General features: G+C 42.6%; 1 protein-coding gene across 6 annotated transcripts in view; it reads left to right on the plus strand.

The window, feature by feature from the left end:
• Positions 1–22,833, plus strand: part of abr (ABR activator of RhoGEF and GTPase) — a 119,301-nt gene that overhangs the window by 65,941 nt on the left and 30,527 nt on the right. For all 6 annotated transcript variants that reach the window (XM_026182397.2, XM_080307038.1, XM_026182398.2 and 3 more), the window contains 10 exons: positions 1,914–1,966; positions 2,606–2,746; positions 3,048–3,169; positions 5,927–6,095; positions 8,528–8,647; positions 8,919–8,994; positions 9,103–9,207; positions 11,739–11,813; positions 17,542–17,639; positions 17,739–17,870. In XM_026182397.2, coding sequence (XP_026038182.1) covers positions 1,914–1,966; positions 2,606–2,746; positions 3,048–3,169; positions 5,927–6,095; positions 8,528–8,647; positions 8,919–8,994; positions 9,103–9,207; positions 11,739–11,813; positions 17,542–17,639; positions 17,739–17,870 — 1,091 coding nt within the window. The remainder of the gene's footprint in view (positions 1–1,913; positions 1,967–2,605; positions 2,747–3,047; positions 3,170–5,926; positions 6,096–8,527; positions 8,648–8,918; positions 8,995–9,102; positions 9,208–11,738; positions 11,814–17,541; positions 17,640–17,738; positions 17,871–22,833) is intronic.

Consider the following 22,833-nt stretch of genomic DNA (forward strand, 5'->3'; position numbering starts at 1 on the left):
TTATAAATTAGATCACAGTTACCTGCAAACCTTTGCTAATCTGTGTGAAAGTGACTGCAGTCGAATTGCAACAATTGTTGGAGACAGGTTGCTTCCCACCATGTGACCTGTGCAGTCGCCCTGTGATCCAAGGAGTTTGACGGTGTCCCCTGTTTTAGCTCCAGCTATACTTTGCGTTTTGCGGTTATTCGGAACATGCTACACTGCATGTTAGCATGCTAGCATTAGCTTTTTGCTCAGATATCGTTTTGTCGTGCGACACAACATATGGCACAAAAAATACAGCAGCTTACTTACACAAACTGTACAAAACCTGGCACTTGTGCTTAAGTACTTATACTCAAGTCATCCTGAAGTCATCTAATCCTCCCTGCATTGAAATGAATACAGAACTGCCAACATACCGCACACACAGACACACACACAACAACTTAGATATTCACTGCCCTTGCAGTCAATACAGACTCTGTAGTAAATCCTCCTGGAGGTATCAGTATTGGTTCACTGATCCATGACCCTCAGTGGAGGCGGCATTAATGACCAAACGTTGGAGAAACTTCAAAGAGCAACTGCAAGTCCCTCTCAAAGTCCCTCTATACACTCCATGTGGGCCAGTGTATATTTTAAAAGCAGAGGGTTTGCGTAGAGCGTTAATATGACGTGTTTCATCAGTAGATCTGATAATAGTCACTGTAGGTTTCTGCTCTTGTGCTAATTTCGTAAGTCGCAGGCAGAGGTGTGGCAGAAATACTAAACACTTAAAAGCATCCGAGTGACAGAACAACGCTGTACATATAAAGAGAGCGTTATTGAATGCTTTAAATAGATAAAGTTTAAAATTCAAATAGAAGTGTAGCTTTGGCTGTAGATCTCTCTGTGGGAGCAGAGCACAGTCAGTGTGGGGCAAGCTTGCCTGCATACAGAAGACACATCAGTCCTCTCTGTTTCACTGGGCCAGCTTTCCTTCTTCACTTTAGAAATAAGCTGCTTTAACTCTGTTTTCACTTGAATAAATGGAGGTTAGCATGATCAATAAGTGGAACTTTTTCAGATAATTTCACAATGTTTATGACCTTGTGGGAATTTTTCTTAATTGCATTCGCTCAGTTTCTAGATCATGAGCAGAGGGGTGTTACTGTGCTTTATCGAATGTGTAGTGTGATATTATATTTGCTATTATGAGACCTTGAGGTAATTTAGGCGTTTCCTTACATGACTTGTTTGCTTCTTCTCTGTCTCCTCTTAGAGGTTCTCATGTCTGCCATCTTTCCTCCTGCGTATCTCCTCACTGTGATTTGTTTTTCTTTTATTTCTCTCCATCCTTCACTCTGCCCTGTCTGTGGGAGTGTGTCACAGAGAGCTGTCATGTATGTCGGCTGCTGCTGTTCACACCACCTTAGCAGCAAAGCCTTCCCCAGGGAATCTAGCCAAGTGCGGTGATACAGGCTTAAACTCTGACTGAGGGGCACTGAGGGTGGCATGTTGGCAGGAGGCAGTCTTATTGCACTTTTTATAGATGCATCCGTCTGCATGTGTTGTTTGTGTTTGCTTTTATGTCCATGTCTGAATATGTACAGCTGTTAAACTGATGAACAACAGTAGCACAAACCTTTGCTGCCCCCATATTGAAATCAGTGTTTTACTTGACCCCCCCTACAAGGCTATTTATGATCAAGTGTTTTTCTTGCTTCAACAGTGCTTCAGGCTGGAACCTCGTCGTCATTAGGCTTTAATGTTAACCTAAGAATCATCAGCAGTCAGACTGTAAGAGCAGCGTTTAGCTCAGAGTAACCAAAGTGGACATTTTTGTCCTCGTGCGAGCGGTGAAACTGTGACCTACTGTGTGTGTCTGCATGTATTGATTTGCCTGTAAGCAACACTGACTCAGAGCCCTCCTCTTCTCTCTCCCACAGCTCTCCTTTACAAGCCGATTGACCGTGTTACCAGAAGCACCCTGGTTCTTCATGTGAGTACACAGCTTGCACTTGCATGGCTTTCAAGGATCAGCTGAATCTAAAGCTGTTCTGGCAGAAATGTCTTACTTCTAGTGTTTTAGGGTGGAGAAAAGACTGAGAACTGTGTCAAGATAAAAAAACAAAAAATAATAATTGGAGCAGGTTGCAAACACATCCCTGAGATTAAAAAGACGTGCAAGAATTAATCCTAAAGCCTGCTTTTTGATGTTTATCGCTGAGTCCTCTCAGTCCAAATCAGCCTACCTCCTTGGAAGAGAAATAATGGTGTAGAAAGTGCCAGCGAAGCAAAGCAGAGGTCTCTGGATGTGTCCAGTGTGGTCGCTGTAGTGTAATGCATGATCAGGTTTGCATGAAAGCTGACAGTAAGATGCTCTGTGCATCCAGCATGAGCATGTGTGTCATGTTCTTGTCACGTATGCAAACAAACAGAAGAAAATTGGTTGATGTTAATCTGGGAGGAAAGAAAAAACCGAGACACAAGATTGTTTTAGTGTTTGTAAGGAGTCTGTGTTTGTGCAGCGCGATGACGTTTTCGAAGAGAAGATGAAACTAAATCTGAATCTCTGCTCACAAAGGTCAGTTGCTTTGTGGTAAATATATATTTTAGATGATTGAATGTACTTTCACAGGATTTGCTGAAACACACTCCAAAGGACCACCCGGACTTCCCCCTCCTGCAGGACGCTCTGCGGATTTCTCAGAACTTCCTCTCCTCCATCAATGAGGAGATTGACCCTCGCAGGACTGCTGTTACTACACCCAAGGGCGAGGTCTGTGTGTGTGTTCTTACAACACGTCTTGTCAAGTATAGAGAACTTATGTTCATATCTTTAGAACATTTGTCTTCACTTTTCCTCTCATATGAAATATTATTAGGTACTTTGAGAAAACTATAATAAATGGTTGCATTGCTTTAAAACTCCAAAAGGAACATTTAAGTTAAAAACAAAGACATGCACGTCTCTGTAAAGCAAACTGTAATATATATGTTAATTTAGTAAGTCAACTTATTAATCCACAATCTCAACGATGTTTCGATTCACAACAACAGTTAACAGAGTTCTGTTACAGGCCCGTCAGCTGGTGAAGGATGGCTTCCTGGTGGAGGTGTCGGAAAGCTCCAGGAAGCTACGGCACGTCTTCCTCTTCACCGATCTGCTGCTCTGTGCCAAGATGAAAAAGACGGCTGTGGGGTGAGTCCACCTTCATCCTCTGACAGTGTGAAAAGCTGTGAGCGCGATTATCGTTAACGTCACCCCCCTATCCCCATTCCCATCTGAAAAATGCTAAAATGATGTGCGAAAGCCAGAAAGTGGAACGGGGACGGGGCGTGGATGGTGCGGCACAAGAGTCGCTTATTAATTTTTGGGGCAGAGAAAAATGCAGGGTGACACGGCTCTGTCACAGAGTTTTCTTTTGAAGCAGACTGTAGGTATATTCATTCGAGGCTTAAGGAGCTTTGGGCGGTGATGGCCTCTTTCTTTCATTTGCTCCCTGTCACAGCAACGTACTTTCATTAAATCTTCAAATGTGCACAGATGTAGTGAAGGGAAATAATTCAAAATCACCCAGCCACTGATCTAAAGTTCCAAAACTCTGAGCGAGTCAGCTCAACAACTTCTAAATGATGAGACTCAGTCTGGATAAAACGTGTGCTATTTCAAAAATTTCCATTGACGAGCACAAGCCTCTAAATGGAGGGCGTCAGCGATGTTTTTACATATACATTTCACGGTGTCACTTCACTCTGTCCACCTTGCACAGTTTAGGATGTTAAGCTACGTTAAATAAGCTACTGTTTTATAAATTGATAGAAATGCCAGTGTTAACATAAACATTTATCTGCTTCATAACAATGCATTTTATTATTTAGCTCAAGGCTCATGAAGCCTGTTGAACTGGGTTCTGCCTCTTTAAATATCCACGCTTTTTCGTCCTCTCTGTGTTTCTGCCCGTGTGTCGTGCAGTTTTCCTTCCACATCAGCTATCAAACCCGGCGTGCAACAGAAAGGATCACTTCGGAAAGACGCACTCCCTCTCTGATTCCAGCTGTGGCTAACACGGTGGTGTTTGAAGCGTCGGTAACAAAGAGAAAGACTCGCAGGCATTTTTGTCTGTATTGTTTTGAGCAGTGCAGCAGAGTAGCAGATCTACACGCAGGACAGAGTTATGCTAAATGTATGAATAATAAAAACATTTTAAAAAAGAAGACAAAAGGTGTAAGTAGAAACTGAAGGTGTTGTGTTTCAGGGTGCAAGCTGAGCAGGCGTTAAAGTAAAGAGAGTTGACAGAAAAAGATCGCTCATGTTTGTGTTTGTGTGCGCTGCTGCGTGTCAATCTTTGACACATGTCAGTAGATCGAGGGTCACGCTTACAGCACCGACTCGCCTCCCCTTCGTCTGATTGGTGCCTGCTTTGGTTGACATTCACCGTTTCTCTGTGTCAATTGCAGCCGCCCCTCACTTGGAGGAACACATAGTGTTGCCATAACTACCAAACCTGTAAATGGGGCTATAATATGATCTGGGTTGTTATCTCAGTGTGCTGCCTACAGCCTACGCGCTCACACACAGAACAGAGCAACCATCCAGAAACTCAATCACCTTGACTTTAGTCACTGAGGAGCCCTAATCCCTGCCAAAAGCCGTGATTATCTGCACTCTATTATTTTTAGAATGAGTCAGATTTACGATTGCCCGCTGCACGTTCTGCACCTTGGATAATTCATCATTTCTTTATATATGCACCACCTTTGCTGTCTGGCATTAAAGAACCACATGATTTGATATGGTGATTTATTCATTTCCTTCTCAGTCAGGTATCAAACCTAGCTCCACCCCCTTTTCTTTGTGTTTCTCTAAGTCTGTGTCAGAGTCTGATTAGAACAGAAACAAATCGGTGGTCTGTAACATAAAAGGACTTCCCGAAAGACCCAAGAGCGCGTAAACAAGAAGGGCTTGATAATGGAGTGGGTGGGTGGGGCAGAAGATCAGGGGACCATAATCTGCAGCGGGAGGATGTAAAATTAATGTACTTCGTTAATGAAGAAATGACAAAGTCCTTCTGGTGGGAGCCGATTGCATCACTGCGAAAGCTTTGAGTGGGAACATGAGACTAAACACGGAGCAAGAGTCCTTTGTCGATATGGCTGAACAAATCTTTGAAGTTCCAGTTAAAGTGCACGCCTGAAAAAAACGAGTGCAGTAAATAAAGTAGATAAACTGTGTTTCGAGTAGCTGCTGCACTGAGATCAGTAAAATCTCATTTGTCATTTTACGCGTGTTCCCTGTTTTGCTCAAGGACATTTTAACATGCAGGCCAGAGAAGCCAGAGTATTGAACCACTCCCAGTCCACAGTGGCTCCACCTTTCAGGTGGTTGTAGTGGTGCGAGTGCAACATGCAGAAGAGAATATCACAGAAATGAGAACATTAAAACTGAGTTTGATTGCTTGATTTGATTGTTTAAATAAATGCATATAGTTGACAGTAAGTTTTATATGTAGGACGCTGGTAGTGTTAACACATGCTTGTTTAGCATGGATTCATTGTGACATCGAGCTGCTTAAACTAGCCGTCTGATGAAGGTATTATGTCGTCGATGAGTCGACTGTGCAGCACTCAGAAATGTTAATTAAAATCTCATTAGAGACGGTGCACATTAGTGTCCTCAGCCCCTGTGGAAATAATGTTGTGCATTCATCATTTTTATTAATGTGACTTTGAATGAGTGGGCTATAAAGAAATGAGGTCAAATGAGCACACGTTTGAATAGAGAAGTGTAACATTTGTTAGTGTGGCTTCAAATTGTAAACCGGTTTGCTTCGGTTTTGTGCGTCCATTCAGTTCAGTCATGATTGAAAAAGAGAAAAAAATATATATTTTTTTAAATATTTTGACTAATTCTGTTTCATTTCTTCCATCCTCCCATCCTCTCTCTGTCTCTCTGCAGTCGCCATCAGCAGTATGAGTGCAAGTGGTACATCCCTCTAGCGGACTTAACTTTCCAAACCCTGGACGACTCGGACGCTTGCCCGAGCATCCAGGTCCTGCCAGAGCACGAGATTGAGGAGATGAAGATCAAGATCTCGGTCTTAAAGAATGAGATACAGAAAGAGAAGGTAATCCTTTTTCCTGGCATTTGGAGCCCAATTCAATGTATTCGCGAGGCTTACAATGGCTTATTCGGCCATCTTGGGTTTAATTTTGAGATGATCCAGGATTAAAGAATAAAGGGGCAAATTCAGGGTTTGGAGCCCAGTTCTAGACAGCTTTAGAGTAAGAAAAGTTGCTGGTCCTGTTATGAATAACAGGAGCTCTTTGATGTTCATCTTTAAATTCTAACATATGCATAAAACAAATACATTTGAGGCCAAGAGCCACACAATTAGGAGAACTTGGTTATTTTAAAAGCAGCTTCTTTTAGTTTTAATCATCAGCTGGATTCTTTTTATTTAAGAAATAAAAATAAATAAGAAGTAAATCAGAAGTTCGGTGTCATATCAAAGCTTTGTGACCCTTTACTTCATTTTTTATTATGGCCTACGCAGACTTTACTAAATGAATTGTGACTATTGTGTGAGTGAATACAAGCAGCAAAACAAGTCCAAGTACGAATAATAAACATCCTGAAACTGAGGACAGCTGCCGTTTCCTTGAGTATGAGTGGCAAAAGTGCTGATCCAGATTTAAACTGTGACTTGTGTGTGCCACGGTATGAGTCTGTTTTGTTTAGCACATGCTGAAATGCTCAGTTGTCATTTTGAGGTTGAAATAAAAGATGTTACAAGTACACAGTAATCCACCCCCGCAGCCATAGCTGCGTTTAAAGGCTTCAGGAGCGCAGAGTTCCTGTTATTCCCTTCTCACGGCGTTAAAACTCGCCCACCCGGAGCACAGCGAGTGACCACGGCTGGTATGTGGAGTCGCAGGAGGCGAATGCCGGGAGAGATCGAGCTGATTGTATCCAGGCAGGCTCTGACTCACCGCTTCCTGGTGAGGGTTGGGGCTGTGTATGAATTTGTTTTCCTCCAATAACGTCAAGAAACTGCTGCATGAATTATATATAAAGACTCTCACAGTATGGGGCTTGCTTTAAGCAGCTTATAGACACTTTGCTGGAAAATATGAAAGATTTCAATAAGGCAACGCTGAGTAGTCCTCACTTTAAAGTTCAGTTTGTATGTGGTTAAAAATATAGACGATGGGTGGTTTGATTTTGTCATGACGTACAGAAGAGAAGCAAAAGAAATCCAACTCATTAATAATAGAAATTCTGGTGTTATTGAAAGATCTTCACTTGAACAGTTGATGAATTTTACGTAGCCACCTCCAACCAAACGCAACCAGACAGGGTTGGGTCTAAAACCTAAGAGGTCCTACAAGTGTGATCTCTGCAACCGCTTTGCAGATGTAACACAAACCACTAATCAGCTGCAGTTTAATCTTTCACGCCCCGCTTTTCATACAAAGAGGCGACAATAGAAACCTAACCAAAGACAGGTCACTAAATCTCTTGGTTTAAATGAGGAACTAGATTTTACTGCATATGTTTTTCTTCTTTGTGTGTTACTCTCTTGTTCTCTGTAACTGGTGCACTGCCTTATGATTATCATGCTCTGGTTAAATTTAAACTCGACAAACACTGAGGGACAAAAGGGCACCAGCTTCTGACGTCTTCATACGTTCACACCCTGTTTAGCCACTAAACTTGTTCAGATTTGCCAATCCGCGTTGTTAGGTAGCCAATACTGGAATATGACACTTTGGAGGTGGAAGTTTGGTGTTACGTCTCTGTGAAACTCCCCGACGGAGACTTGTCTGCGTTGGAGGCTTTTTGTTTTTGTAGGCTAAACATGACTGTGCTGTACAAATAAAGATGTTTTAACTGTCAGTCATGTTGTCATTAAAATAACTTGATGAGATCCATAAAGCTGACTGTACACTCAGTGTGACTGTCTTTTTTTCCATCATGTCAGGCGTCTGCTACATCTGCTTCATTCTGTTTCTTAATGGAAAAATTAAATTCTAGCTGAAGTAGCTCCAGAAATTTAGTCTCACAGTAAAACCCAATGTTCAAAGAAAATGGATACAAAAGGAAATCAGTCTTATAACTGAGGAAATTGCTGCAAAATCCTCGCACATTGAAATCTGAAATGCCAGAGATGATAAAGAAGAGTACCGACAACGCAACTGGAACCGCACTGAAGCTTTAACACAGGCTGGGTTACACAAGGAACCCAACATCAAGGGGAAGGGCTCTCAAAGTCAGATCATATCACCCCCCCAATCACCCACCCCCCACCTTGCACCTCGACCCTCATTTTGTAAGTCACACTGAATCTAAAAATATAAGCGTCTTCTGTATGTGTCAAGACCTGAGATGAGTCAGAGGAGAAGTACAAGTCTCACTGTCTCAATCAGGAAAAGATTGTGACTGTTTCGGATGCTGCACAGCAGTGCCCGGTGTTTTACTCTCTTTTACTTCAATGAGTACGTTTCAGCAATCAGCGAGATTCAAACAGTCTCTTTTCCTGTCCGTGTCCTTGTGCAGAAAGCACCGAAGGGTCAGAGCCGCGTGGAGCGTCTCAGGAAGAAGATGAACGAGCAGGAGTCCTGGTTGCTCCTGCACTCCCCCACCATCCCCTTTCGCATCCACAACAAACATGGAAAGGTATTCTGCCCATTCTTAATCTGTTACTGGCTCCATTTGTGTCACTGCACTGTGCAGGTTTCACCACTAGAGGGACACATTTTACTTTCAAAGAGTCTGCTGTTACAGATTTAAAGTTTGAATCCCCCAAAACAGCATCAGAGAATTTCCCATCATTCCGATTGATGTGTGAGGATTTTTTCCAGCTATTTTGGTTGTAATTGCTAACTCTGTGTGTGTGTGTGTGTGTGTGTGTGTGTGTGTGTGTGTGTGTGTGTGTGTGTGTGTGTAGAGCTACCTGTTCCTGCTATCCTCTGACTACGAGAGGTCAGAGTGGAGGGAAAGCATTCAGAAACTCCAAAAGAAAGGTACGATTGTGTTCACTTTTCAAACACTGCTCCACAGAAACATAAAGGTTTGACCCCCACCTCCCTATATGATGTTTATGATATTTATTTCCTTTCTTTTTCTTCCAGACCTCCAGTCATGCGTGTTAAGTTCTGTAGAGCTCCAAGTATTGACCAGCTCTTGTTTCAAACTCCGAACAGTCCACAACATTCCTGTCACCGGCAACAAAGACGGTAAGAAACACGAGCAGGAACATTTTTGTCTCCCTCTCCCTCTTCCCTCTGCTTTGAATTTAACTTCACACAAAAGTGCCTGTTACACTCTGAGCACTAAAAAAACCACATAATAAGTTAGGGGGGCCTTGCAGGAGATAAATTTAGGCTACAATATGTTTCTCATCTAGCTCGGAGCAGTCAGTGCCGCGCAGTGTGTCGGTGGCGTGCTCGCAGCTTCTATATGTTTGTTTTTTCCTCCCGATCTCCTCATTGCAGCCACTCTCAGAGTCTTGGGGGTGGGGGGGGTGGGGGTGACATTAAAGCCATCTGCTCCATCTACTCTGATCTGCTCAGATGGCAAGAGGGTCTCTCACACAAAGACAATACTCATGCACAGACACAGAGCTCTTACACTGAAAGGCACGCTGTCCTGATGTTTTTGTGTCGTGTTTCCTTTCTGTGCATTAGAATCTCTGTGTTTGATATCCAATAGATTTAAAGTCATTTTCAGATGGATTTTAGTTTTGTATTTTCAAAGTAGTCAGCAGAATGACAAGTGACACTTAAGTGGTAGCATATTTTTTGGTGTGCTTTACCCCACGCCCCCAAACGAGGTGTTTTATTTCAATGCAACTGAACTTTATGTCTGATTCTGTTTTTTTTATTTAACATTTAACACGGCATCAGGCTGTCAAAATAACAGATAAGTAAGTCAGACGTGACAGTACATAACACCACACATGGATACACAACATGACATACAGACAGATTACTGTTAAAAATGCATTTGCACCACTTGACATGGTTTTAATAAGAGAATTAACTCTGTTTGCTTTCCCTAAACAGGTTCTTCTCACTGCTTTGGTGGACTTTTACTTACATGTTATCTTCCTGCTGCTTCCTGTGAGAGCTTACTGAGATTCCTGTGTTTTAAATCAGACTTCAACTCCTGCGTTGTCTTAGACTTTTGACCCGCTCCTCATTACGAAGCTAGAATAAACACACACACACACACACACGCACACACACACCTCCATCCTGACATGTGATGCAGGGAGCACAGCAGGGGTTTAAATGGAGACCAGCTGGTGGAGGAATGTCTCTCATACTTAAGAGGATGGATGACTTAAATACTCACTCTTTCATTTGACTCCATTGAATAATCATCAGTTATCACATATTAGTTCATGGTTTTCCATTGAGCATAATAGATAGAAAGGGCAGTCGGTCTGCTATGATGCTGAACCTATGAACCGACTCTCTGTGAAACTCCCCTGTTAGTTATATAAAACACACACGCACAGTTAACCCCGAGGGCTGACTGCTCTCCTCTCAGCTGCCAACAGTGGAGCTCACAGCGGTTCTGCTGCCCTCCACCCTGGTTTATTTACCAGGAAGCAGCCGGGCTTCACAGGCCTCAACCAAAGCAGGACTGTATCCTCTTCATGTTTCTGTCGGCGGTACAAAGAGGGGTGTATGGGCTGGCCAAAAAAAAAAAAAAAAGAGATCCACCCACGATCTCTATTCGAAGGGCAGCTCAGTTTCGATGGCAGACGTCTGTGCACTGCTAATGTGTGGTCTGATGCCAATCTGACACAAGGCTGTAATAACGGTTAATTTTCTTTCAGATCCTCCAATAGTTGTTTCCTCAGCCGTTTCCCTGATTTCGTTTTATTCTGTTTTTTTCTGAAGTCATGTGAAGTTTAATCTGTCTCTTCTCAAATGTTGATAACTGACTGCTGGAGGGAATGAGAACCAAAACACTCAAATGAATGATTAAAAACAATAAGAATGTAATCTCCAGTTCGGACCACCCAAGAAAGAATACAAAAACCCACTAGGGTTCCCACTAATCTGCCCCACTGAGCAATTTTAGTTTGAATGGATCTGGATGTGGCAACACACGCTTTAACAGTGAACTTTCAAACTTCACACATATTTGCATGGTTCATTTTACCTCGATGAATACCACTAATTCATGAGCCGACAGAGGGGAAAAGGTGCTCTAAATGGCCACGTGAGCTGACCCGCTTCCAGCGAAGGGAAAGAGACTCGTTCACAAAAAGCTGAAAGAGCATGTAGCATTAAAGTCCTGCTGTTGGAAACAACAGAAGCAAGTTTAGTGTCAGTGCCAGTAAACGAGTCTGCAACAGATAGAAAATAATACCACAGCTGTCAGTGATAATAAAGACTAATAGCCTGCACACAGGTGCAAAATAGGGTAAGCTCGAGAGAGAGAGCTAGTATCATCATTAGCATTTAGTGATCAGGCAGTACAGGAACAAAAAAATGTACGAGATGCAGCAGAAATGAAATGAAACCTGCTGGTAGAGCTCATGCTCCATGAGACGAGTTCCTTCTCCTTTGTTTCTTTCTCTCACAGTTTATCTTTTTTCTTTACAATATCATCGCAGAGATAAAGACAGGATGCCGGAGGATCATACATTTTATAGTTTGCAATGACTTCTGATTACCCTGCTGATTTTTGTGCACGGACTCCCGTATGTGCACCCGTGCTGCTCTAACTGCTCTGTGTGCTTGTTTTCCAGATGAGGAGACTCCTGGCCTGTACGGCTTTCTGCATGTGATTGTCCACTCTGCCAAAGGATTCGAGCAGTCAGCCAGTAAGTCTGCCAGAAACAGCTTCTTTTTTTCTTTTTTTTTTCCTCTAACTGCACTTGTGCGCACACTCCGGCTCAGCATCTGCTTACACATAGCGGCTGCGCATATACTTGTCTGCCAGCAAAACACATGACCCAGTCAATCATCACAGCCGGCACATGCAGTTTCCATCATCACATGGCCAAGATGCAAAGGAAGGAAAAATCAAGAGAGAGAGGGAGAGAATGAGGTTGTCTCAGAGGAAGCGTTGAAGCCAAAGTGGGATTCCTGCGGTTGTTTTCGTTAAGCAGACATCACAAGTGACAAAGATGCTGAAGGCACATTGAAAAGGAGGAACGTCAAAATCACAAACAGCAGCATTCAGAAGTGGACAGCTGGCAATTGTAATACCACTCGTCTTTGTTCACACACTATGCTATTGCCTTACCTTGCACAAATGTTTCTTTGTATAGCTGTGTGCGTGTGTATGCGTGTGTGTTATCTACCGAGCTTGACGTTGGCTGAACCTCCACAAAGGCTGTTTCAGATGTGTCAGCGGTGGACAGCTGGTGCTCCGGTACACTCCGTGCCCCGTGTTGCTCAAGCACCAGTTCAAATATCGAATATCAGGAGAAGAGATGGAGAGGGAGAAATGATTTCCTCAGTTACCATGACAGCCTTCAGTGCTGGCCCACAAGAATTTCCCAGTTAATGGATTGGAAAGCACTCTCTCCTGAAAGCCTGTTTGATCCTCAATGGAGCGCAGAGAGCTAAAGGCTTTATGGAGTATGTGTGTGTGTGTGTGGAAGCAACTTTGGTAGTTTCACTGATACAGTTTTGATGTTGGTATCTCCAGTGGAGCGTACAGACCCAGGGTGGGGCATGCAAGCCGTGGAGGCATGGAGGATGTGCTGGACTTGTTTGGGACCGTGGTGTTCATGATGATGATGAGGGAGGTTTACGGGGATGCCGTGAGAGAAGTGCTGACCTTGATGATATATAACACTACTGTTACACAGACAAGTGTTCTAAATGAGGACAAGAGTCGAATTATTAATTATCAGATTTAATTATTGGAGTTAAAGTGAAGCTTCAGCCATCCATAACTTATATCTGATTTCATTCATTCGTACAGGTCCTCTAATGTGTGTTTACACAGGTTTAATGCCTTTTACTTGTGGTAGATAAATGGGTGGGTGATCACTGTTTATATGTATGTGTGTGAGTCACTGAAGTAAATTTATCTACTATACCTGATGATGTATTTCCAGTGGCATGTGTTCATTATTCATATTTTACTTTGTAAGGTTTATTGCTGTGATTTCAGGATTAGGCAATCTCTTCAGTATGGTTATACCAATCTTTTAATACTATATAGGTTAGTTCAAAAGTCTAGTTTTGAACTGCTGTGGGTTCTGAGTCTCCATGTAAACAAAAACGCCTTTAAATGTAGGGACTGTGACTAGTAAAGGGAGGGAGGTGACTGATATGATGGAGAGAAGGAATGAGCCGTTTGGAGGGAGAGGGTGAGATGGAGGCAAATGATTCGCTGAGGTGACCCCTAAAGGAAGCAGTCGAAAAAAGAAGAATGAGGAAAGTGTAGTGTCTGCTATCATACTCTGCCCTGCAAAACAAAAACAGTCACATGCTCCAAAATCTCCCCAGATCGCCTGTAACATTCGAGTCCCTAATGAACTTTGGCAATGTCACAACGTTTGTTTCCATTCAGAGTTTTGCATTGATGATGGGAGAACATGAAGTCTTACATAACACATCCCAAAAAATCTCAATGGGGTTGAGATCTGGACTCTGCGGTGGCCGGTGCATGTGAGACAATGAGGTCTCCTTAACCACTCTTTCACAATTTGAGCGCAATGAATTCTTGTATTGTGTTCTTGAAATATTCCTGTACTGTCAGAGGATAAAGATGGAAAAATCTGGTCATGCAGTGTATCCAGGTGAAGCTGGACCTGACAAACTGAAGCACCCCACATCAAAATACATCCCCCACAGACTTAGTAGAAGAAGGCATGATGGATGCATCATTTCATCCACCTCTCTTCTTGTCGTCCATCAGTCTGGAGCGGGGTTCATTTTATAGAAAAGGCTTAACTGCACTAAAGGTTAAGTGATCAATTCAGCAACAACAGTTTTATTTAATTTGAAAGTTCAACAAAAGAAATCAAATAATAGCTCAAATTAAATAAACCCTTAGTAATATAATACACGCCTTTTATGGTGACTATGTCTGACTAACATCAGGACGGTACATCTTTGCCAATTGCTTCCTACAGCTTTATTTAATATTCATGTTTAGTTTTTAAAACCTGTCCAGCATCGGCACAGTTTCTCTGGGGTTTCAAACACATACAGAGATCACTGAGACACACTGTATTCCTCTGCTTGTAGAATTTCCTCCAATACCACAAATGACTAAAATTACAAAGCCCCCTCCAGATGTAGCTTAATGATGGGATTCGGTTTGTGTGCAGGTTTTGTGTGGCGATGTTCCAGCCTGTGTTAAAGCTTCAGCGCGGTTCCAGTTGCGTTGTCGGTACTCTACTTTATCGTCTCTGGCATTTCAGATTTCAATGTGCGAGGATTTTGCAGCAATTTCCTCTTTTGCATAATCGTGTGTGCGCATGTGGTTTCTGTTATTGCAAATGGGGATTATTTTCATATTAGAATGGAAATGTGTAATGATCTGAAACAGCAGTCATTATTCACTGTGTCAGGTTAAGTGGGCACTGAATGCTCCACAGTAGGCTTTCTCTTTCCCCCTCCCCCTCCTTTTTTTTTTTTTTTTTTAAATCAAAAAAATCAAGTAAGCATGTAGTCGAAGATTTTACTGAAGCTGTTATTTATGCCACTACAATCTTCCCCCAGTGGGAAAGGGCTTGGAAGCGCAGCCCAGGGCAAAGTTAGTCAAACTGGGTCACAGAGGGAAAAGCTGGGAGTTGAGCGTCTCCCAAAAACTCAGATAGAAAAAAAATCTATGGAAATACTGACCTAGATGAGAAGCAAAAAACATGTCATGTCATTTTATTCTTGCTTTATTTTTATTTGTTTGTATGTGTGAGTGTTTGCATGTCGTTCCCTTCAGAAAGATGCAACAGTTAGCTCAATACACACCTATAGAACTGCACTTTCTGCATAGGGTGGGGGCACAGATCCACATTAGAAGATGAGAGAAAGGTGCATTTTAAAATTTTATTTTATGGTCAATGCACAGTTAAAGCACCTACTTGGCATTTTTAAAATTTTTGTTTCGTTTTGACGTTTTTGCTTTTCGATGTTTTTCCTGTAAGGCTCAAGTTCAAACCACTGCTGAAAGTGTTCACACGTTCTCAAGACTGTATTTCTGTGTAATCCAATCCAGCCATGGCTGCATGTATTCTCTATGTCAGGCTTTTATTAGTTTTCTTCTTCTGGGTTCTGTTTAAACAGTTGAATTATGGCATTTCCCTGCTTATTATGTTTTGTAGTCTGAGAAGAATATTTTGTCCTGAAGCAGCGGTTTTGGTGACTGTGATCTGTAGCTGCTGAGACACTAGTTAGTTGAACTGATTATCACGCGTCTCCTGATTCTGTGAACCAACAGTTTGAACCAGCATTCGGCGCAGCCTCGGGCAAAGATTAGCCTGCTGTATAAGAACATACGCGCCCCACAAGGGCTACAGCCCACAGCTAATTGAGATGGAAAAGGATGGTATCCATTAACCCTGTATTTAGGGGTCAGAGACCCCATGCTGACCAATAAATCCCCCTCATACTCTGAGCCTGGTGGCGACCTGCCAGAAAAATGAAAACTCCAGGCCTCTTTTAGTCTGTCCTACTTCTCAAAGCCCTCTTGGATCCACTGTGAGGACACAAAGACCTCTCAAAATATGCTCTCCATGGCCTTGTTTGAATTTTAGGTCTGGGCACATAAACCCATTTCAGCTGGAGAGGAAATAAACTTCCAGAGAAAACTGGGAGCTGCTCAGGACTATGTATACGCTTCTCTACTCCAGGGCTAGATGAAACGAAGAGGATTAAATCACATTAGAGTTGCACACAAAGAACCGGTTGAATCGCTCATTGCAACCATCAGAATGTTGCCGCCTCTTTAATGAAGCAGACTGTGACAGGTAGTTTAAGGATTTTTCCAGATGTCAAATCAGAAGTGACAGCCGTGAGCTGTTATGCTTCCGTACATAGCGGAAGCGTGCAATAACTGCTTCATGTTTTTTTTTAAATATCCCCCAGATGGTCGCACTGAATTCCCCTTCATTGAACTTCCCTCGTACCACCACCGCTAATCTCTTCCTAACTGGGAGTGATTATGGCAAAACCTTTTAGGATGCTGAGAAAACAAACAAAGGGGGAATAAAACCAGATGGGACGACATTCCTTTATACTGTACGCTCCTTTTTATCCTATAGATACATGTGCAAACGTTTTCTCCAGTCGCAGCTCATCCAGGTGATGTGGTTGGTATCCTCTCATAACCCGGCTCGTGTCAGGCTCTTAAATCTTGTGATCGTGATGATGACTTTGCTTGTGACTTTTTTTTTTTTGTTTAAATTAATGTCTTTTTTTATTTTATTGCATATGTAATTAAACCCACTCCCCTGCCGTTCAGCTCTCTTGCTTAATCTTAGTGACTGTCCCGGTGAAAGGTCGAACCACTCACCCATCCATCATGCTGTCTAGTGGAAGTTAACCCGAGGGGTTAAGTCCAACATAGGGGATGTAGTGGAGACGCTTTACAGACAGCTGGTAGCACAGTCTGCAGGAATGGTTTCAGGAGCATTTAAAGAAACACATTAACAGACTTAATTGCTCTGTGTAAGAGCTGAGTGTGAGCTGATCCCAGAGGAGGGAAGCGGGGCGGGATACTGCTGCGGTATGAGGATGTTAAGAGTGGCGAGGGGCTGCCGGTGCTGATTGTGTACACAGGGAGGAGATTGTTGCCTGTCTGCTGTCAAACGGTAGCATATTGACAAATTGGAGGGCTTTTTTCACCTTTTAATTGCACATTTGTTAGAAATCTGTGAAATCAGTCTTTAGAAGTGATACTTTTATACATGTTTGCACTTTTGGCTGTGCTCTTATGGTGATTCCAACATTCACTGTTCACAGCTTCCCTCATATTTAGTTGTTTTCTTTCTTTTCATAAGACAAGTCTTGTGTCCTAAGTTGAGTTTTTTAATGGATTTTTGGCTGTTGGTTATTATGTTAACACATCATCATGGCTTCAAGGGAAAATATTTTATTTTATTTATTCATTAAATAAAGACTGAAATGTATATTTAAATATCAGGCAGTTCAATTGGAGGATTGATGCTATATATATTTGACCTTTTCCAGTAAATCAATCAGTTGCAGTGCAAAAAGAATCCACTTGTCTTTCATTAGAAGCTGGTCTGGCCAAAATCATCCCTAAGATGCTCGGAGAGGGAAAGTGTCTGTATATTGTGTGCTTTACGTCTTATGTTCATGTGATTGTTTTTATATGGTGCTTTGAAATGTCAAGTATCTTCTGCTGCTATCAAATTTCCACACAGGGAACGATAAATGTATCTGTCCAACACCCGTCTGCGGCAGTTAAACATGTGTAACAGCATGTTTTAGTCATTTTTAAACATCTACAATATGTTTGATCTTCTTTTTTTTTTTTTTTTAAGTGTTCTCCAGTGCTTCACATTTTGTCTGTCATACTCTGTTGTTGTTTCATCTCACCGACCTGACTACTCTCTGTGCTTTCAGATCTATACTGCACTCTCGAAGTAGACTCATTTGGATACTTTGTCAGCAAGGCCAAGACCCGAGTCTTCAGGGACACCACAGAGCCTCAGTGGAACGAAGTCAGTCGCAAAGACATCTTTTTTTCTTTTCTTATTTTTTTTAACTGTGCTGTTTTCATCTTCATTGTTCTCCTTGTTTACATCCGTGTCACTGCACAGGAGTTTGAGATTGAGTTGGAGGGCTCCCAGTACCTTCGGATCCTGTGCTACGAGAAGTGTTACGACAAAAGCATGCTGAACAAAGACGACAATGAGATTGTGGACAAGATTATGGGCAAAGGGCAAGTCCAGGTAGGAGACCGGCTGTAAAATAGACCATGCACAAAGAGAGACGTCTGTGTCCTCTTGGGGGGAGATTTTCCACCATATGACTCATTTTAATTAGCTGTCTAGCTTCTGCACACAATTGTATGGTTTGTAGTGGTTACCTCTAATGATGCTGGTTGGATTAATAGTGTGAAGGAGAGTTTATTTAAGGGGGGTTCCCCCTGTCTTATTGTGAGAAACGTCTCCATAAAACTCCCTTTCAGTCTCGTTAACTAGATACGGCCTCCACAGTGGAATCTGCGGTTTCTTGGTATTGAGGCGAAATGCCGTTCTCCACTCGCTGTTTAGTTTTTGCTGAAAAGCCTACAGAGGTGTCACATTTCCATTTTTTCCAGAACGTCTTCAAAAAAATCTATTTGGTCAAGTGAAGCTTGACTCCTGTCAGTTTTCTGCAAATTGCAGCTGTTGTAGTTTCCTCCTCTGCTGCCCTGTAATCGATCAAACTTCACATTATGAAAGTGGGTCAACTCGGAGGGCTTTTAAACGCCGTTATCTTCAATTCATGCCCTCATGTTTCTCTCAAGTGGCGGGTGTCTATGCCAGAGGTGAGTTTATGGCAGGTTATTTATAATCCTGCTTTTGACTCTGGACTAAGCAGGTAAAGTTTTGTTTGTGGCTGCTGCATGCAGCATAATACTCTTAGTTGATGCAAAGCATCTGTTACAAGTTGCATCAGGAATAAACAGGAATACAAATCCTCCCTCCTCTGATATCAGGAAAGTGGGACACACATCAGTCACGTTTGTAAAGTTGGATTTTTAGGGGAGGAATGTGTCTCAAAAATATCTTATAAATCTTATGTGAATGAGCGGATATGTTTCTCCTCAGACCCAAGTTCCCGCAGTCTCTTAAAGGGGCTTTGAAGTTTGTTGTTTGTTACAGCATTTCCTGTTTGTCACTAGATCTTTCCAGTCTTTTCTCTTTCATTTTGATGCTTTACGTCCTTCAGTGTTGGCTTTGAAAGCAAAACACCCTGCCTGAAATGGCATCTTTTTGTGCCTTATCGACAGCTTCAATATCAGGCAGTGAGTAGTTAAACTTTTAAGACTGAGATTTTAGTGCTGGTTTAACAGACAATGGGATACAATAGAAGCTACATCAGCTCATTAGTTCTGCAACATTGTGACTTAACTATGAAAACCTGAGGCGGATGCTGCTGCTGAAACGTTACTGGGAACATCGATTTCAAGCCAACATCAGGCAGAACCCTCCCCTCTCCCCCCGCAGAAAACAAACAAATACACCACATGCTTTTGCTGGGGGGTGTGTGTGTGGAGGTTTAGTAAGGCGGATAGAATGGCATGTTCTGTCCCAGATGCGTGGGGGGTGGGAATACTGTGAATATGTTATACATAGTAGGTTTGTGGGTGAACCTGTCAACAGTGCATCCACTGAATGCAAAGGCCCTGATCCTGAGCACAACACTGCTGCTTAAGTCTCTGAATGAAACAACATATGTGTCCTAAAACAGGAGAATTTATGGTCTTACTGCTTATTAGTTGGTTTCTTGTCATTCTTTAAATGTTCATGAATGCTTCAGACATGGTGGCACTTGTGTTAGACTCTGATATCATATGTTTATTACAGCCACGAAGGAGTCCTGCAGAGCCCACAGAGAGCAGGACCTGAGCTGTTTGCTTTCCTGAAGCTGGGTTGAGAAGGAGCCTTCAGTGTTTTGCTTTGCTCTCTGGAGACCCTGTGATTTATTTAAAAAGCTTGTGGAATACTGACTGACCGTAAAAGGGCATATCGAGAGGGAAGTTTTTGTTTCTTTCTTCTTTTTTTTAAATCCGCTGTGGTTACTTTGTTGAGAAAGTCGATCGCCTCTATCGTCAGAAGATCGTGGTACGATTCGAGCCAGAGATTTTGTTATGATAGTACCAAGAAAGCATTTTTTGATACAGACTTGTAAGGAGGTGCATAATGTGGGATTTCCGCCAGTGTACACGCACACGTTAACTGTGGGAATTAAGGTGACTTGATTGAATTGCTTTATTTCCATTTGGGCTGACATCCCCTCCAACCAATGGCACTTAGTTTTAAAAGCTCCAATACATGGATGTTTTTGAAATTATAAACTTTTCAGGGTCAGATTTTTCTTTTTTCTGATTTTTGCTAGTGTGATTCAGCCAAAGTAAAACAGGACACCAACTCCTGCACTGGTTAAGAGTGCAGACACTCGCTTGGCCTCTAAACCATCCTCTACCTCATGCACTGTGCAAGTTTGCCCTTTATGTGTCAGCTGTAACTTGCAATACTCGTCTTCAGAGGGCCACTTATGTAACCGGGTAGGCTGAGCGGCAGAAACGCATCATATCGCCCTGCTTCACCAGTCCTTTCATCTGATAACACTTGTGCAGCCCATCTCAGCCTCCTCTGGGCTCACCTTGTTTGGGTTTAATTACATGGCTTATCTGAGGAGGAATTTGTCACCAGCTCCCAGCTCCATATGACTACATTAGTCGGTCTCCATTTCCCACCTATCAGGGCTTTAATTGAGGAAATGGGATCCTACTGCAGGTATTGTGCTTCCCAAGACTCTAGTTGGACATCTTCAATCATTTTGCACAAGCACAAGTTTTCAAAGATGAGTTGAAAACAACAGGAAGTTGGTTATTTGAGGCCTGAAGTTACTTTAAAATGCTGATTTCTGTGAGGCTTCCTTCACAATCACATTAGCATGCTGACATGATGACAGTTTTATTGGATTAAATGGGACTTACACCTACTATCAATACTTTGATGCAAATTAGCATCGCAAGTCACAGGATTTTCTCAAGTCTGTGTCACATTTTTAAAAATATCAAACCGAGGTTGATGTTGTTTCGAGTCTGTCACTAAAGCGATCCCATCCAACACCATGTGGTGCTGCACTGAACCGCCTCCTCCTCAGTGTTCTTTCTATAGAGGAGCTTCGTGTTCTCTCAAGAGTCATGTAACAGCTCTAATAATCTCCTCACTACTTCAGCCCTCTCCCTCCCCACTTGTTCCCATCATCCCTTCAGCACCGCACAACGCTGGGGGTTGTTGTTATTGGTTTGAGCGCGTGGCAGCCCCTCATCTCGACACAGACGACGCGGAGTGCGGCGTTGTCAAGCCGCGAAAAGCAATAACCTGATAGTTTTGAGCAGTCTCCCGGAGATAATGGGAGCCAGAGAAGTTGGGCATTAGGTACAGAAGGAGAGCAGTGATGATGTTGTTTGTTCCCGGCAGCTCTCGCCTCCCTCTCCGAAGCCGCGGAGCCGGACAGGGGTGCACACACATTAGGCCGGCATTACGGTAAAGCTCCGGGTGCAAAGGGGTTGTAAAGTTTGAGGTGAGCATCCACGTGCACTCAAGTTCCCACTTAGGAGCCTGAGGTCTTTCATCACGATGAAGCATTAGATGCAAAGGTTGAGGGGTTTATTGGTCAAAGTGCCATTGTTTGGGATAGTAGCCGGCTGATCGTAGCAGTAAAACTTCTAGACCGGTGGAAATGTGCCAGTGTAGAAAGCTCAGGCCCCGAGCTCTGATCTCATCTCTCAAGTACTGCGTCAAACTTGATGCCAACATAAAGCGCTCATTAGAATGAAATACAGCCTGGTGAGTGTATTTAGAAGTATGCACACTATGATGTAAACAGTGAAGCAAGCGTAGGGAGATTTTTCCATTTTTCATTTCTTATTATTATGGGGGGTAAATTCTACATTCTGGTGCTGCTTAGCATGTTATTAACACTCCCAGGAATAAAATTAGGTTCTCCTTTTATTTGTTTTTTTATGGGAATTGGGCCTCGGACTCTTCTAGGCTTTTTTTCTCCTAGAATGCATGTTTTTTCCAACACATCTTCCCTCTGGGCGATGCAAGGTGGCGGAATTTCATGCAATGTTAGTTTTTAACTCAAAGCTCAGTGGTTTTAATGAAGGTGTGTGTTTCCATGTGTCAGTGTGTAGATATTAATATTAATTAGTGTCTAATAGATGGTGTCATCTATTTTATTGTTGTGCCCTGTCCTTTAGGGCTGCGATTTGTCATGTTTCCACCATGCACACAGCCCCTGTGGCTATACACATCCACACACACACTGCTGTCATCAACGCTAACAGATGGGACTCCACTGTGTGTGTTCAGCCCCCCTGGGGGGAAAACCACAGACTCACATACACACACACAGCTGGGTGACAGGCTAATACATTGTAAACGATATCAATAACTTCAGCCGGCTACATTACCTGACATTTATTAGCTTATACCTCCTTTGTCTGGCCTGGTGTTGTATGTTGGGATGGGGAGTGTGGATGTTCACTGCTTAACAAAGATTGTCCCAGTGCTCATTTGCTCTCTTACTCCTAAGCCTACTTATTTTATTATGTTTCTTCCCTTTGCAGTTTTTAAGCCATGTTTTTTAATGAGTCTCATATCTCATGGTCTCTGTGTTTGAGCATATGGCACTTTTTTTTATTGATGGGCCCCAATTAAGCCGACTTCCTCATCAGACGATCCTTGATCAGTGGAGCTGATAGCAGCTTTTTGATGGATTTTTATTTTTTCCCTGTCATCTTTCCACAAAGAAGCCCTCACTTAGACAGCCTTTGTTCCCTCTTAAAACATTCACTCCCTGCCACTTGGGATATGCATGCCCTAAATAACTACACGCACTCTCAGATCATGCGAATGTGCAGATACCCCCGTTTTTTCCCTATCTATCTTCTCTCTGGGAGTAGAATAGGAAAAACCCCAGACCTGCCAAATTTAGTTTGAGTGTATGTTACAAAAAAATGGTCACATTTGATCACCGTTTTTCATCAAGCTTTATGCTTTTGTTGGGTTTTTCTTGGACGGTCTAGATTTGAAAGAAAAGCAAAAATAAGGATTGTAACGCTGGACTGCTCTCATGCAAACCGAAGGCCGAGATGTCCTTAAGTATTAATGGCATGATGCTAATCGT

Source organism: Astatotilapia calliptera, chromosome 10, assembly GCF_964374335.1.
Source record: "Astatotilapia calliptera chromosome 10, fAstCal68.1, whole genome shotgun sequence".
In the NCBI taxonomy this organism is placed as follows: Eukaryota; Metazoa; Chordata; class Actinopteri; order Cichliformes; family Cichlidae; genus Astatotilapia; species Astatotilapia calliptera.